Genomic DNA, 18,195 nt, shown 5'->3' with positions numbered 1-18,195 from the left:
TGCGGATTTCTTCGATCCTACTAGCTGCTGAAATAGTTTCTATAAGAAAGAGTACATCAAGACGACGATCTCTCACAAGATCGTTAAGAATTCGGACTGTACGATCTTTCCCAAGGCCCCTACAGTTCCAACTTAAGCAATTCATAATCCCTGGCTAGCTTGTTTAGCAAGCTTAGCCCATATAGTAGAAGAAGATTTAGTGCAATCCTCGGTAGAAAGCCCAGAATCTGATTTTATTGTATCAACCGGGTCCATAGTTACACTAAGTCCAGTTCTCTTTCTTTTCCTTTCCTCTATGTCTAGCCCATCCATCTCATGAAGTCCTGGCCCATTAGTATAGTTTAAAATATTATTTGTCGCTCCTTCGGTCGCCATAATTATCTCATTACTGTCAAATCCCTGATTTTTCGTGCTAACAACACATGTCTTCCTTTTTCGGTTTGGTTCTCCTTCGAAAGCGTAACGTCTGAGCTGTGACCACCCTGATTGTTATCCCTTCCGAGATTATCGCCCCACACCTCAGCCCCCTCATCCCGGAGCCACTTACTCCGCCCTTGCACCGCCCCTCTCCATAGTGGAGCTCTAAGCCAGCTTCCCCATTCATGTGAACTTCCTTCTACACCTCCTTCCCTTCTCTTCTTACAAAATCGTTCTGTATGAGTCAACATACCACAGACAAAACAGAATTCCCCAAGTTTCTCATATTTGCAGTTAACAATGCACTACTTCCTGTTTTTGCTGCAAATCTTCTTTTTCCTCTTCAGTGGAAGCCTTACGTCCACTTTGATCTTAATGCGCATATATTCCCTCCATATGCTGGTATTATTGTTCGGATCATACATCACAAATGAACTAAAAAAATTACCTAATTGTTTGCCAATAGCCTCCGACATGAAGCAACTTGGTAGATCATAGATTTGGATCCAGAAGTCCACTTTATTAAGGGGGACGTTGGTGGGATCTTCTCCGTCTGGGATACCTCTAGTGACTAGTAATGCATTACCAAAGGACCACGACCCATTATTCATCACCCACTGCATATCGTCTTTGTGATAAAACTGAAATAAGAACATGCCTGTTGTTAAAGATTTGATATTTATTCCCGCTGCTGGCCGCCATATATCAGCCATCTTGGATCTTATAGCTCGAACATTGATGTTCTTCTCCGTTAGGAACCTTCCCACCAAGCATAGTTCAAACTTGTTAACATGTTCATCAATCTCTTCATCAAACACCAGCTCTTCATTTTCCTCATTAGAAATGTCTAACTCCTCCAGTAATGCATCTAAACTTTCATCGTTAGCCATTGCAGAAATGCCTCTCACAAATCTAGAAAGAGAAGGAGAGAAACATCGAACCTCTCACAGAATCATGGAGAGAAAAATACGGGGACATGAAAGATTGGACTACCCCACTTTTAAAACTGAATGCCCGAAAATACATATTAGCGTGGAATAAAAGTTAAAATATCAACCAAATTATGTGTACTAATATTTTATTTGAACTATACACATGTTTCTAATGCGTGATCACTACAATTAAAATTTTGAGTTTGCTGAATATAAATGTTCAATATGCCTATCATATATTAAAAGAAAACTATAAAAACATGCATCTTCGATATATTTATGCATAGATATATACAAAATATATATTTTCGTGATGTATTACCTACATTCGTATTTAGTGAGTATTTTGGGCAATCTTTCCCACCACCGGATATTTTAGGTTGGGTTTTCTGAGTAAAAATTAGAAATTTTAACATAACATTCTTATTATTATGATTTTTAAAAATTATTTAAATAAATATCAACTAGTTATTTTTAAGACTAAAACCATGTTATTCATGTTTATTTTTAACTAAAGAGAATGTCGAAAAATACATATAGGTGGCTAATAAAAGTCCCAAACTTCCCGGATTACAATTCAAATCCATTTCAAAATGAACATTCCATGATTACATGTATTAATGATAGGCGCCGTTATGCGTACTAATTAACAAAATCCAGGCTATATTTATGTTGCTCTGAAATTTTTTAAAAATAGTGAGGGCTCATATTCAACCAAACTAACCTGCAACTATTTTTAGCAAATGCCAATCTGATCAACTTGTATGGATTCATGTTCCCTCTATATATTTATCCCTCGTCTCCTCCCAAACCATGCACAATTGTTTGTTCTGATATTTCGCTCTTCAATAAAAATTTTATTGTTGTGCAATATTGAGATCATATACAAATTAGTGCATGATGGAAAACTCAAAGTTGGTGTTTGTGATCTTAATCCTGATGTCTGCATTTGGTACATTGCGCGTCGCGTCTGATGCAGAACTGGGTGATTATCTGGGTAGCATGCTGGGCGGTTCCAGCGTTAATTGCATGGAGAAGATCTTGCCTTGCCAACCCTATTTGACGCCAGGGCCTGTGCCCCCTCCCGCGAACTGCTGCACTCCCATCAAGGAGCTTATTGCCAATGACACGAAATGCATTTGCGACACCTTTAACAATCCCTTGATCAGGGGGTCTCTTAATGTATCAATGGAAGACATCATGAAACTTCCAAAGGCCTGTAACACAACTTTTGATTTGGGTACCTGTAATAAATCAGGTAACTCCATCCTTCCCTTCAATCTCTTATTTCAAAAGATTATATCTTCGATAAGTTTTACTCCCCCAGTCCCGTCATTTCTACGAGAGTGTCCAACACGTGTTTCAAGATGGATAAAAAGAAATTTTTTATAATTTTTTTCAAAATTTTCCTTTTCTGAATTAAAATAGGATGTTTTAGCTTTTATTTATTAATTTTTTTTTAAAAAAAGTTAAGAATTATAATTTTTGTTCATCTTAAAACGCGTGTCGGACACTCTTCCAGAAACGATAACAATTGGAAGGGTTCTCGGTTCAGAATGTATTGTATTTGTTACGAAATTATCATGTTTTTGGTGAATAAATATGTTTGTTGTTACAGGTAGTAGTGCAACTACAGACTCAACTTCATCAGGTTCTGCTGCTAAAACAACGTCCCTGGATAGTAGTTCCACGCCTGATTCGAGTTCAGATTCCGACACCCCTCCGGATTCCGATTCCTCGCCGGATGCCGATTCAAAAGCAAGTGGAGCTAATGGAAATTTTTGCTTGTTGCCCGGACGTAAATATGTAATATCTCTAGCTTTCTTTGTGGTTTTCATTCTATCTGTATGATTAGTCTTAGGCCCCTGTAGCTTGGAGAAGACTACTTTCTGAAATTGGTACATTCATGTATGTTATTTAAAACTTTAATTGTCTGTGGCCTTGTAACTTGAGCTGCTATCAGAATATTATAAATATATAGACCTTTTTTGGTTTTTATTTCAAATATTTGTCGGAAAGTTTAAAAATATTGCATCTGAACATATCTCAGAGAAAACTTAAAAATTACCAATATTAGAATTTACTTGATCATCTTCCCCACATAAGTAATACAGAGTGTAAGGTGCTGGGATGGGTGCTTAATGAGAGATGAAACAAGAAAGATGTATGCCCAACTTGTTTGCATCTCCACAATTATTTTCAAAGTTTGGGGAAGTCATTGCTCCCCTTGCCATAATACCAACAGTAAAAGAAAATTAGAAGAAAAAAACGACGACAAACCAAAATGTAGAGTTTGCGAGAATTGGAAGAAAAGTGTTCATCTTAATATCGGTATATTAGGTTCTTGTATGCATCCTTATTCTGAGCGTAGTAATTTATTTCTGCCTGCAAAACAAAGTAAACAGAATCAGACCATACTAACAAAAATAATGCATCTCTGCCAGAAAAACAAAATACATAGAATCATGTCCTATCAACAAAATAATAATGCAGGGCATCAAGTCTGTAACCACATATATCTTAAAGAGTTGTTTAATTGACAGAAAATTATGTCCTTGAACTAAATTATTTTTCTTTCACTTTAAAGTGAGACATCAGTTATAATATTAGAAAACTAATATGGGGCAAGATTATTAATTTTAACTACTTGGTTTGATTGGGAAGAAAAAATCTTGTCACATGGACAATTAAATACTCCCCTCATAGTTGGCCGGTTGATGGTTTAAGCTGACTGGCTTTCTCACGAGGATATATCAATTCTGTATAGGACTTAAAAGATAAAAGTGACAAGTGACAAATGCAGACATTCAGAATTCAGAGCTTTAAAATTTACAGCATTGTTCCACCATCATTACTTGTTCTATCAGCAGGTCAAAATCCGGAATACTGCTGTATAACTGATTTCTCACATAATTGCATAATATACACTCAAGTGTCACAAAATAATGAATATAAAAGAGGAAAGTAAAAAAATAAGAGAATTTTAAAAAGAATGAACAAAATCAAAAGATACTGGAATAGAAGAATCCAAATTACTATATTAGTTCACTCAATCCCTGGAAAACATACTTAATGTATTTGAATAATACAATGACGACATGGGTATCTAAAGTAATTATAACTTTTATATAAAAAACTGACATCAGAATGAGAAGACCTCAGTATGAATATCATCTAAGCTTGCTCTAGTAGCTAATTTCTGGTACTTAAACTAAATATGCAGCTTCAATAGATTTCATGAATTTTTTATACTTTAAACTGCAGATATATATGTGATAAATTATTGAAAGTACCTTGCGAACCCCTTTCACAGCAAGCAAAAGCTTTTCACCAATCAACTTCTCTAGAGCACTGTCGTTTTCAAGAGCATCTACAGATTCTAAAAGAGACTTTGGCAGCCTCTGGAGTTTCCCTTCTTGAGGATCTTCGTCTGTTAATGAAAATAAAAAAGACAGTGAGGCAATTAATCAAAAAAGAATCATCCGGCCTTCATATTCCCACCACAAAGGAAAAATTTAGTTATAGCCCAGAGACTATTGTGCCCTTAGTTCCTTACTGATGGGTTCAGGAAGGTTGAGATGTCTTCGGAGGCCATCAATCCCAGAAGCAATTATGGAAGACAAGGCTAGATATGGATTTGCACACCCGTCAATTGCCTTGATCTCGAAGTTGCTCACAAATCCATCTGGAATTCCTGGTGGGCAAGCGGCTCTCAATGGAGCCTCTTTGTTTTCCTTTCCCCAACACAAGTATGCTCCACTCCACGTATGTGGTTGCAAACGATCATAACTATACCCAATGTAAAAGTTGAGCTTAACAAATGGAGCAACTAAAATTGAACTCATAAATATTCTTTACAAAAATTATTGATTTAAAGCAAAAGTAGAAATAAAAAATAAGACATTTTTTTTTAATTTTGTTGACATAAAGAATTTGTCAGATGCTTTGGGCAAAAGCTTTGAAATAAATGTGTGTACCAATGTATCAATCATTATTGATGGTTTTTGGCAAAGTCTGTAATGCACTGACACATAGGTTTCCAATAACAATACTGTTTACTTGAAGAATTTCATCTAGTTGAAGATGTTCAGACAGTAGAAATGTAACCTATTTGGGACTGGTGCTGTAAATGCCAATATTGAAGGTAGATGATCCAGGACTCCGGACATGAACTCCTCTCCAACCTTGGACATTCCGTAGCGAGAAGATTCATCAGATGCCATAAAAACATTCTTCCCATTCTGTGATAAACTGATATGCACATGTGAACCAGAGCCGATCTCCCCTAGTGCATACCTAGCCGGAAAAAAAATCAGACAATTGAATAATGTCAACTAATAAACACATTCTGAGATAAACATTTAGATTTAAAGCCTACTATAGATAGAGGTACTATAAGAAGAGACGGACAATTTGACACAGTAAAGGTTATCATCAGGATATGTGGATCTGATTTATTATGTATATATGAAAGCTAAAGTACAGACTACTGAATGAACCAAAATTCATCACTATATGGATAGTTGTCTGGAATTATCTGGGGGAGGTGAGAATCGAAGTCTAGAATATATCTAGCACTGGAAGCGCCTTCGCCACCTCTCATGCAATCCTTGATTTTCAAATACTTATTAATAGGATTACAGAATTAAAAAAAAAACGTTGACAACTTAGTTCGGAGTGAAGAAGTGAAAATTTAATGAAAAAACAAGCATTAAAAACAGCATATTCAAGGTTCTTTTCTTTCCCGGTATATGTTCTTCATGAGATCAGCGTTAAATACAGTTTTACTTTTCGAGGAAACCACAACTGATGACATAAGAAATACTGCTTTATATTGATTACAACTACACCAAGCAGGTCTAGACCTCAATTGTTAGTAATTAAGACAAACATCTATTAACTTACGAAAACTCAGTCACCTACTTTGGTACAAAAGTCGCCAACAGTCCATGTTTTCTTGCTACTGCCCTAATAGCTTCACGAGTAAAGATTAAGTTATCAGCAGCATCAGAACAGGCGGTGTACCCTGTTACAATTTCATATTGGCCATTTCCAGATTCTGCATGAAGCTAAAGACAAAAAAGTTAGGTAGGGCTGGATACCCAGATTGAGTTCACCTACGTATTAACTCGAACAGATGAACGTAACTGCCAAGAATTGACTTCCTGTGCTGGATAGCAGATACTAGGATCCTAAACATGTAGCAGACTAGTAGAACTGCTAAAAAACGCTATCAGACGTGCAGAATATGAATTTACACCAATGGAAAAAATCAAATAGTAACATGTAATTGTTTTAAGGTTTTAAAGTCAAGATGTCCCGGTATAATATTTCGAATGATTACCGGTAAAACTTAAACCTACATTGTCCCAACGAGGGAATTACTAATGCCACGATTGTATAAGTCGACGGGTGGGAAATTAATATTAAGCGACATCAAGTATTAGTTCAATCTGAGTATGGGTACAAGGCAACATAACACGAACCTCAATAGTCATCAGCATAGTGATTATTAAGATCACTCAAAGAGTAATGGAATCATGATCCTTTAGAAATTTTTGTAACAAGGTAGAAATCCTAACTTTGAGACATTGAGTGGACATTACGACTAGGAAGAGAGACAGATAAATCAGAAAACAGAGTTACTTTCAAGATTTAGACCTTAAGCCAACCTTGAACTGCCAATCTCCAGGATGCAGTAGTAATATATAAAAGAGAAACTAGACCTGTCACTGATTATTCTTATTAACCTAACAAGAAAAATAAAACGAACTAGGGAAAACCCTAGGCAGGCAGAAAAAAGAGGATCAGATCCCTCAACACAAGCAAAGTAGAAATTATATATGCTTTATTTCTATATTTGCTTCAATTCTGTATATATTGTATATTACCCTTTAGGTGGAAAATATAATTGTTCAAGTGTCCTGCTAGCAATTGGCGCCCCATGTATAATCAGTGAAATTGAACTTTGTTTCAGTAATATGCCTCGTATCTCAATGTTTAACAGTAACATTTTGAACCATTGTGGTTTTGTTGACTATATGACTTTCAAATATTTAATTTATGATTAGAAAAAAGAGCAATAGCATTGACCAGATATATATGCATAGATGCAAGCGATGTATCTATACAACCCAGTAAGACAATAAGTAATTTCTTTACCTGGTCCACGTGAATATTCAAGGATTCGAGCGCAGCTATAATTTCGTAAAGTATAGGGGCAGCAACATCAAATGCAGAAGTAGAGCAGTACGATGACGTGTCAAATGGTACCCATTCTTCTTTTCCCTCACTGCAAGACTCTTTTAATAATGAGAAATCATATAAATGAAACTTATAGCTCAAGATAACACAGGAAGCAGTTGGACAAATCACCTTGATGCTTTCTTCAAGAGAAAAAACTCACTTTCGAAACCAGCATTCACTTCCTAAAACATACAAGACAGATATTAAATGAATATAGACATCTTAACTTAAAGCTAATATTCAGGAGTTATCAGACACACCAAGTTAAATTCTTCTTTCAAAACTTTTAAAACACGTCGCAGTGCTTCCCTTGGACAATATTCCCATGCTTCACCTGGTCTAAGATACATGTCAGCCAAAACCATCTCTTCTTGTTTAGCCCTGTCGATGGAGGAAAATTAGAACCGGTTAAGTTTTGCTCAACATTTGATTAAAATACTTCACTCGACCAGGAAAATAAGTATAGTAACTAGATGTAGACCATCAAAGTACACTAGTGTACTTGCTACAAGTACTCAAGTAGATCTAGAATTTAAGTTCTTCACGTTACTAGTAGGATTTACAATCAAAAATCCTTTTGTGTGGCCTTTATTATATCTTTCTTTACTTTTACACCAGCTGCAATTTGGAAATTGAATTCAGGAGAATTATACTCATGAGCAATCTCAGTAGTTATGATGTAGTTGAATGGTAGTAGTGTCTGCATATGTATGATCAGGTACTATCCTTCTTATCCTATACTATTTTTAAGTTCATGATTCAATGTGCTTGCTTAAGTGCATGTTCTGTGAGTACCCGTCCTGCAACAAGTAAACGTGACCAATCTCAGTAAGCTCACAACACAATCATCTCATTTTCAGTATGTTAGTAATGTGTATGTCAAACCTCATTTACTGAAATGCATCATTGTTGGTACAGCCTAATAAATATTTCACTATTTATAACCGCAAATTTATCCAAGTTATGCATACACTTATTAAAATCAGCGGATCAATGGTTAATGTTGAAACTTTGATCCAACACCTTGGATATTATCTTCAAGCCAAGGTTAAAAAAGAGGAGACACTTAAACGAAATAATAAAAATACTGACATGCAACCCCCCATCCCCCCCCCAAAAAAAAAGCACACGCTCATATATTTTATACAGAGAGGGATGGTCGTAGGGGAAGAATAATGAAGAGAGAGGCTAAGAGTACAAGAATGAAACATAAAAAGAAATACCCCATACTGTTGGGGCTATAACAATCAGCCTGAATTGACATTGTACCATGGAATTCGGCGTTTTGTTGATAGATGAGGTAACAATCTGATTTCACCCACACCGCTCAAATCAGTCCCATCAGCAGGGCCATCAGCTGCTGAGGTCATTGCCATACTAGCAAAGGTTAAACCAAGACCATTAGTCTTCACAGAATCATGGAAGCGTTTTCTCTGAACAACCTGAAATTATAACGGTGTGCAATAAAAATTATTCATTAAGTTCACAACATGGTAACAAAAACATCTAGAAGCTATTTCTGTTACCTGTAGTCCACAATGGCAAAATCACCCCAATAAAACTTAAAACAAAAAATCATATGTAAAACTTTTGATGAATGAACTATGAAAGGACTAGCTAAGAACCAAAAAAGAAAGGCGGCCTATAAGTGATCTCTATGTTAAATCGTGAATTGTGATCCATATAAGAACTTTTTTTGTTCATTATAGATGATCGCTTAAATCATAAGAAGTGATTAGAGATGGAGAAGCAACCATTAACCAGACCCCATTCTTATGTAGATGTGGGAGTAGTTCTCTGATCTATCTATTCCTTACAGCAAGCACATTTGTGTACATAACTTATCAAAGATCAACTTGATTGAAAACAAAAGGAAGCGAAAGAAAGTATGTTTACTTCTATGTGTTGTTTCAAAGATCTAGTTCAAAAAAGCCACACCAACTATTAATATTATTTATGGCAAATGTTAAAACTAAGTTTTAGTGTTTTTGACAAAGTTGCCTATCTACTCTGGAGTGGCATATGTTCAACTACAAGCAAAATTACTTATTGGAATCTATTTTTCCTTCTCCAGCTGATACAAAGGCATATTCGTTAGCTTGCCTCTTCCATTCACATATGTTTGATTTTAACATTTATCATTCTTGCATGAGTATACATCTTCCGGATACAAGCAATTCCTCACTTTTCTTCTTCTACTATGTTTTCTTAGAACAAGTGCATCGACAAATTCCCATTTTACTTGGTAAATCGGATGCATTACATACACAACAGACAATGACACTATCCATTTATGTTCCCAAATGATAGAAAGATCAAAAACATAAAGACGGAAAAGTGACATACACGGCATCTGTGCTGTCCAGACGTATCTACCCAGATGATTCGAACAAAAGAGACATCTTGCTCTGAACTTTGGGCTGCTACCTTTAAAGAGTGAGGACATATACCATTTTCCAGATTGATGGGATTTACAGTCGCACTAAGATTGTAAAATTGTTTTGCATTACTTTCAGTGACGTCTGAGACTTCATTTGCTAGCTTTGAGGAGTGGTCAGATGCAATATTTTCTGAAATTACAAATTGTGCAGCAGCATCAAGCTTGTAAAATTGTTTTGCATTATCTGCAAATATGTCCTTAACTGCTTCAAGAGCTTCAGCAATTGATAAATCACCATCCGCACAGGCATCACGTAAGACCGAGAAAACAACTTTGCGTGCTTGCTTTGCGCCTACAAACAGTGACCCCAATAGTGTAAACCCTACTAATCTGGATACAGAACAAATTTTCACGAAATATAAAACCCACAGGGATAGAAGGTGGTGGGACATATTTCCAATAGAGGGTGTCACAGGAAAAAGAAGGAAGTCAAGAACATTTACATTTATGTAAAAGATTTAGCTCACCACTCTCAGGACAAGTGTATCAATTGCTTGTATTTTCTTTACACGCAGTAAATAATATCAGTACTACAGAAATGATGAGTATAGTTTTGATTTTACTGACCTAGGTAAAATGTTTCAGGAAATATGCAGCCATCTGTGCTGAACATCACCTGTGGAACACATTTTCTTATCTATTAATATGAAGAGAGAGAGAGAGAGAGAGAGAGAGAGAGAGAGAGAGAGAGAGAGAGAGAGAGAGAGAGAGAGAGAGAAAGAGAGCCTAAAAAGACACTGATGTACAGGCTTAATAATTTTTTTAAATATATAAACAAAGAACAAAAAGTAGCAAGATAGAAACTATCAAAATGTCATTTTAAATATCCAAGGAACTGACGTTGCCTAGAGTAACATTGCTATGCAGCATATCTGATAAAAAAATACAAACTGATGAAACTGTACTGGGGTTATAAATAGTAAATTTCTTTTAATTTTAAATTTTTCAATATTTCTATCCTGTTTCTCATTTTGACAAGGCAATAGGCAAGTCCTTTTACATTCAGAACCACCCAAGTGTTTGCCTTGATAGAAACCCTATCATACACAACCTAACAACATATAAGTTATCTAAAGATGTGTCATGTACTAAATGGAAAAACCATAACTGTGACTGTTACAGCTACACAGCCCAGACGGAAAGTTAATCGGTATCATGAAATATATGCCATAAATGATATCGGGCAGAGACAAGGCTGCTACGGTTTTGTAAATTTTCTCAAGTGTGAGCAACAAATATAGTACTTTGTCAAAACTGTGAGCAACATATGCCCATACCATATTTCACCATGTGGCCAAAAAATTCGAGAACACAGATACCCCAGGGATAGTGGATGTAGGTATCCCCATGATATGGGTAAAACCATATCATTTACTGAAAATAGTAATTAGTATTTGAATATGGCAGTTGTAGATTTCCGTTTTCGGTTTAGACTTTTAAAATTTAAATCATTGTTTTAACTGCTTGTCCCGCCAAGAGTAACTGGTTGGTGGAATAGGATTAGCGTGTGGTGTGGTTAGTGTGACTTAGGATATATAGATCTCAGGATTATGTGTAAAAGAAGTATGTGACGTTTTGTAAATATATCAAGACTTCTTCGCTTAACTCAGTTTCTTATTTCTCATCTATTTTTATCTATATTTGTTGTCTCCTCTATATTTTTATCTATATTTGTTGTCTCCTCTATATTTGTTACATGAACTGTAAAAGTTCACATCACCCAAGACAATAATGATGATGATAAAGATTATCATAATAATGTTATTATCCTGGACAAAGCAATCTATACCTAAACCAGAGGTGTATGTTAGGAAACATAATAAATAGGATAATTATTAAATCAGTTACAAATCTGAATAATTAGTGTGTGCATCAGTTATGGATTTCAAAGGGAGGATTTGGTGGGAATAATAATATTTTAGCTTTAATTTAGGGATTGTGAGTAGAGGTTGGGGTTATGAATAGGGAAGCCATTTATATGTTTGAGGGAGGAAGAAATAAGATTGACTTATGTGTGTTTGTGGAGAGTGGGTGGTCTCTCGAATACCACCTAGTTGTGTGTGCGTCAATAAAAGAATTCGTTTCTTTTTATATATATATCCAAAGAGCGGGCCTGGACAGGTTTCAACAGTGGTATCAGAGCACCTCTGTTCTTGGGGCAACGAAAAGTGCAAAATAAGTTGAAAATCGAATCGACGACTTCCAGGGAATTTTTTTTGTAAAGATGCAAGCAAAATTTTTGAAGTTGGATATTGAAAAGTTTCAAAATGACATTTCTTTTCTCAAAGAAGGTATGGTTATCATACTTACAAAAATGGACAGCTATAGTCGCAAGACTACTGGACCATCTCCGCCTGCTCGTGAAGATTCGCAAGGCTTGGAACAGGCCAAGAAGTCGGTCCACGAAATTGAGGAGAATCTGAATGGAATACAAGCGAATGATAGAGAGCTTAAATCAGATTTTCAAAAATTGATTTTGGAAAATTTCAAGAAGATGAAAGGGCTCGTCAGCAACCACCAATATTGGAGGTTTTAGGGCAGACTCCGTTAAATTCTAATAGTGGCAACAACAAAGAACAAGAGACTTGTTTGTTTGATGTCTCATCGCCTCCAAACTCATCCATGGACTCTTTATCACAAATACTTGAAATAGTCATATTCAAAGGCTTAAAACTTGAAGGTGGGTCGTTGAAGGCTGAAAGTTATTTTGACAATTATTTTGAATTAGTAAACCTCTCAACGCCAACTAAGAAGGTCTGGTCGGCTGTAGTATACTCTGTAGTATACTCGAGAAATGATCTTTTGTTCTTGGACTATTGCGGGGAATGTCAGCGACCTTCTTGTAACTGGGAGGAATTTAGAAAATTATTGGCGGAGAGCCAGGGGTTCTCGATTAGAAAGAAAAGGAAAAAGAAAGAATGAAACTATTTTCTCATTTGAACCTTGAGGACAAGGTTCAAGTTTGGGCGGCCGGTAATGTTAGGAAACATAATAAATAGGATAATTATTAAATCAGTTACAAATCTGAATAATTAGTTTGTGCATCAGTTATGGATTTCAAAGGGAGGATTTGGTGGGAATAATAATATTTTAGCTTTAATTTAGGGATTGTGAGTAGAGGTTGGGGTTATAAATAGGGAAGCCATTTATATGTTTGAGGGAGGAAGAAATAAGATTGACTTATGTGTGTTTGTGGAGAGTGGGTGGTCTCTCGAATACCACCTAGTTGTGTGTGCGTGTGTTTATCAATAAAAGAATTCGTTTCTTTTTATATATATATATCCAAAGAGCGGGCCTGGACAGGTCCTAACAGTGTATTCAGTATGTATTTCCATTAGAATGCTACTTTTATCAGGGTCCGCATAGTAAGCTAGAAGGAAGGAGCCTTGTCCCCCAACAGCGGATAGAAGTTTCTACAGTTTCGGTAAGTAGGTATTATATATGCTCATTTAGATCTGCCGTACCTTTTTAATAGGAGCTAGTTCCAGAAGTTCTTTAACTGAGGTTATCATACCATGAACGCTTAGTTTCGGGACTGCCAGCCCAAAATCAAGGTACACCTAACATTTAGGAGATTGCTCACATGAAGATACGTACAATTTGAAAGTCAAAATTATAATAAATAGTGAAAGGGAACACTATCAATTAAATTTTGTATCAAGCTCTAATGTACCTGACTGTAAACAGAGGCTAGATAAGATGCTTCCTTTGAGAACGGGTAGGATGCATGTAAAAGAACTATTCGAGACTTGCTGTATCTTTTGTCCTCAAGAACACTACGGAGGTGAAGTGGATTGCAAAGCCTCAGGTCCAAATCCTTGTCTCCAAACCTGGTAGGAATAACAAATAGATTGAGAGGAAGTACTGGTTCAAAAAACATCCTCCAGATTTTTCTTACGAGGGAGCTCGTGCACTAGGTGTCTAGGTGCAGCCTTATTTTAGTATTTTCAGAAGACAAATATGAAATAAAGCAATTTTTCTCTAAGTAATCATAGACGAGTGAACAAAGTAGCCAGTATACTATTCTTACCCTGTGTGTATCTGCATCGGCAAGTCAAAAGAAAGTGCTACTTCCAGGCTCCGCAGAAATATAAAATCAATTAAGTGCTTATTCATGATGTGTACAGGAGTTCCCGCTGGTAAGAAAGAATGATTGTTCAGGGATATTTCCACTAATATGAAATTTAGACCGTAAAATGCAGGGGGGTTACTCACCATGAAGAACATCAGCAAGACCCTCCTCTGCCTCCTCTCGTCTGACATCTGTATTTATTTTAAGGCCACTGCGGTATGCAGCTATGCTTTTCAGACCGAAAACTTTATCCGCGAGCGTAACGAAAGGGATAAGGAAACCAATCGAGAATAATATTTTTGCCTAGATAATGTTTAAGGTATGTTTCCTAGTAAAAAATAGCGTAGCATAGTAATTAAATTGAAAGGATATGAATTCAACTTCCCCAAAAAAATTCTCGTAAATGTATCCAGAGTCCATATTATTCCATCAGCACTTCCCTAGAAATTTCCGAAAGACAAAAGATACTTTAGATAAAATGATACATGAGCACTTGTGATTTGTGACATTCTGCTGAAGGATGAATTTATATAATACAGATTCTTGAAGAGTACTATTTTTACATAACAAAAATCTCATACATAATACAATTGAAATCAAGTATTCATTCTCTTCCAATTCTGTGACTTTATATGCTTATAAAAAACAAAACAAAACTTCTCTTAGTTGTAGTGTTGGGCCAAAAACATAGAGACAAGTAGACTACAGACCATCATACACATGATGCGTGTAAACAAATTCTCTTATGTATCACATAAGAACTATGTAAATTGGACTAGAAGATGAAAAGTATCTTACATCATCGAGGATCTGCTCAGCTAGACGTTCAATTCTTAATATTCTACCAGTATAAGGTACATATTTGCAATGCCACTCAATATCTAGCTTTTGGTCGGCTTCAAGGCCATCGTCAATGAGTAAGGTGGAAATCCTTGCAGCTTGGAAGCACTTCGCACTGATTCTTTCCAATCCAGTAGTATTTCGGTAGTATTGAACACCATGCAAAGATGACTCCGAGCCATACAATTCACTAATATCCTTCAGGCATCTCTGCAATTTGCAAATTTTCTCTAAGAAAACCTTAGACATTATTTAACAAAACTTGAACCACGAACTATAACTCTTTTCTTTTTTCCGCTAAACTATAACTCTTTTTCAACAAATTAACTCTTTGAACATCAAACATAGAATTTAAAGAATTATCGTGTCACACCCCATCCTAATAAATAAATAAGTTGAAAGAAGTTGCCATTAACATTTAAAAAATCAGGAATGTGTGCTGTTACCAATAGTTTCGACAAGTTGTCAAAAAAACATGAAAAGACTATACTGTAAGGCGCGTGTTGCATGAGTTCATCTATAATAATGCTGAAGAGTTTCAAGAGTGTTGGTGCAGTGGTTGAGCTCGTGTCCCCCTTCGGGAGGTCGAGAGGTCACGAGTTCGACTCTTTGCATGTGCATGTGTGATTAATTATAAAAAAAAAAGAGTTTCAAGAGGTTTAAGTTTAAAATAAGTTTAAAATTTCTGCTATAGAAGACATTCTTATATACTCGAGAGCAATCCGGCTTAAGAACTTCACTAATGAGCATTTAAATTGCAGCACAACAATGTTTCAATATATTAAATTGAATAATGAGCATTTAAATTGCAGCACAACAAATGTTTCAATATATTAAATTGAATGCAGAGCATTTCAAAATAAAATACAATTAAGCATTAAAATGAGAACCTATCATTCCAAATCACCATGACTTAACAATTAAATTAACAGAGCTTGAGAGAGATAGGGAGAGAGAGAGAGAGAGAGAGAGAGAGAGCTTGAGAGAAACAGAGAGAGCGAGAGAGCTTGAGAGAAACAGAGAGAGAGAGAGCTTGAGAGAAACAGAGAGAGAGAGAGAGAGAGAGAGACGGAGAGGGAGAGAGAGAGAGAGAGGACCTTAAAACTAAGAGTGTGAGGTGCGAAAGACAAAGCGTCACCGGTGGCTTCAGAAAAGCAATTGAGAAAAGGAACGGTGGAGTTGAGTGCAACTATGTTGTGGGCGTGTGCATCAACTAACTCCACTTTCTCTACTGCTTCTCTCAGTTCTGCATATTTGTCTTCCATTGTTTCCTCTTCAATACTCAACAACAGATTCAAAACAGTTATACTCTCTATTTCTTTTAACTGCCCTTTATTTTTACACCAATTCATAAAACATTTATAGTCATACTTTGAAGTTTGAACGGAAATGTAAAAAAAGAAGGTGTATTAAATCCAGATTTTAAATGATTTTTTTTATTTTAAAGGATTTTTTTGGATTCTTGAAATCAAGAGATATTTAATTCCGATTTTAAAAAATTCTTTGAAATATGATGTTATTTAATATAGATTGCAAAAAATCTTTTAAAATCTGAATATATTCAATTTGAATTTTAAAAAGTCTACCGAAAAATCTGGCGGTATTCAATTTGGATTTTTAAAAATCCATCAAAATATGATGGTATTCAAAAATCCATGATTTTTTTTATTTGAAAAAGTTGTGGATTTTAATGGATTTGCTAGTTCGTTTTAAATTTTTTGAAATCTATTAAAAATACATGAGATTTTGAAGGATTTGTGAAAAACTTCACATAATCAACAAGACTCTGCAAGATTTTTCCATCAACTCCGTTAAAATCCATCAACAATTAAAATCAACGAAAATCTTCCAAAATTAATGGATTATTATCAATCTTTTAAAATCTGAAATGAATACACTCTAGGAATAAATCTCTCAATTACTTGAATTTTACTATAATTAAAACATTTTTAAAATGTTATCTTCTTGATGACATGTCATTATTTCTCTAGCATTATTCGGATCAAGAAATATTTCGTTTATCAACTCAAGGATATGACTACAGCGATTACGTTTACAAAATTAATATGGTCAAAGATTTCGAAGATCTTCCGCATTCTTTTAACAAAAATCAAATATACTTTGATTTATGGGTCCGTTTGGCTGCTGAGAATAAGTTATCTATTCGCTTATAAGCTCGTAAGTACTTGTTGAGGAGTGTTTGTCAAGCCAATTTATAAGTCGAATTTATAAGTTATAAGTTGATAAGTTGAATGTTAGTAACGACGTACTTTTCTCAACTTATTTTGATTTTTCACTTTTTTATTAACTTTTGTTTTAAAATTTATGTTTTTATATTTCTTTCTAATTTGAAATTTACGAATTAAGATAATTATATTTAAAATTTATTTGTTTTAGCTCAGTTAAGTAAAAAATTCTGACATTTAAATTTAAAATTTAAATATTTAACTTTGAGATGCATTAATAAAAAGTTTTTTATCATGACCTTTAAATCTCTTTTTTCTAATTATATTATACAAAATGATTAAAGAGGAATTAATAAAAATACTAGTTTTTTAAGTTTGTTTACAATTTTACTGTATTTTGAAAATAATCGTAAAAAACAGTTTGTAACTAAAAACCTTTTACAATTTTTGAATAATGAGTGAAATTGCATCTGAGATGCATCCTGGTTGCGTGTGATACTTTTGCAAATTTTTTTTGAGAAATCATGTTTTCCAAATAAAAATTTTAAAAACGTATGTTTGTAAGAATAACTTTAAAACAGTATTTTTCAGGAAAAGCTCATGATTAAATTTATTATTCAATACAATTAAATAAATGATTATAAATAAAATTTGTCATCATAAATGCGTGAGAAATACTAAATTAAAATTCTCACGTTTCCACTTTGATAAGGAAGCAGTCCAATATTTCTCTTCATTCCAATTCTGTGAATAAACAACCCAAAAACAACTTTTATTACCTGCAAGTCTGCAACATCAAAAAATATTCATTTATCATTTCAGTTTATAATTACTGTATCTAATTTTTACAGAATGTTTGGAGTCGTTTAGTTCACCGAATTCTAAAATCGGGTATGAGTTTTAATCATTTCAAGTTCATACTTGGTGTTTAGTTCAGAAAAAAAAATTAATACTCATTTCTCGTTTCATATCAATGTTAGGGGTAGGTATGAGAGAACGGTATGAAAATCAACTTTTTAACTACTATTTTAATTTATATTTAAGCATTTAAATGTAATTGTT

At 34.8% G+C, this 18,195-nt stretch overlaps 2 protein-coding genes across 2 annotated transcripts; one reads left to right on the top strand and one right to left on the bottom strand.

Annotated features, from left to right (window-relative positions):
- The first annotated feature begins 2,161 nt into the window (after positions 1–2,161).
- Positions 2,162–3,354, top strand: LOC141713565 (uncharacterized). The gene is made up of 2 exons (XM_074517036.1): positions 2,162–2,607; positions 2,968–3,354. The coding sequence occupies exons 1-2, from the start codon at positions 2,247–2,249 to the stop codon at positions 3,198–3,200; spliced, it is 594 nt and encodes a 197-aa protein (XP_074373137.1). The 5' UTR covers positions 2,162–2,246; the 3' UTR covers positions 3,201–3,354.
- Positions 3,355–3,395: 41 nt separating this feature from the next.
- On the bottom strand, positions 3,396–16,276 carry LOC141713564 (protein fluG). The gene is made up of 18 exons (XM_074517035.1): positions 16,045–16,276; positions 14,906–15,157; positions 14,481–14,547; positions 14,251–14,367; positions 14,066–14,171; positions 13,709–13,865; positions 13,500–13,595; positions 10,603–10,651; positions 9,942–10,327; positions 8,865–9,037; positions 7,856–7,976; positions 7,725–7,777; positions 7,512–7,641; positions 6,273–6,418; positions 5,457–5,645; positions 4,906–5,138; positions 4,643–4,779; positions 3,396–3,734 (listed from the first exon to the last, which is right to left on the bottom strand). Exons 1-18 carry the CDS (start codon positions 16,210–16,212, stop codon positions 3,672–3,674), a joined length of 2,643 nt encoding a protein of 880 aa, XP_074373136.1. The 5' UTR covers positions 16,213–16,276; the 3' UTR covers positions 3,396–3,671.
- Positions 16,277–18,195: the final 1,919 nt, after the last annotated feature.

Source organism: Apium graveolens, chromosome 3 (assembly GCF_009905375.1).
Source record: "Apium graveolens cultivar Ventura chromosome 3, ASM990537v1, whole genome shotgun sequence".
Classification (NCBI taxonomy): domain Eukaryota; kingdom Viridiplantae; phylum Streptophyta; class Magnoliopsida; order Apiales; family Apiaceae; genus Apium; species Apium graveolens.
This window is presented reverse-complemented; position numbering and strand designations above follow the sequence as displayed.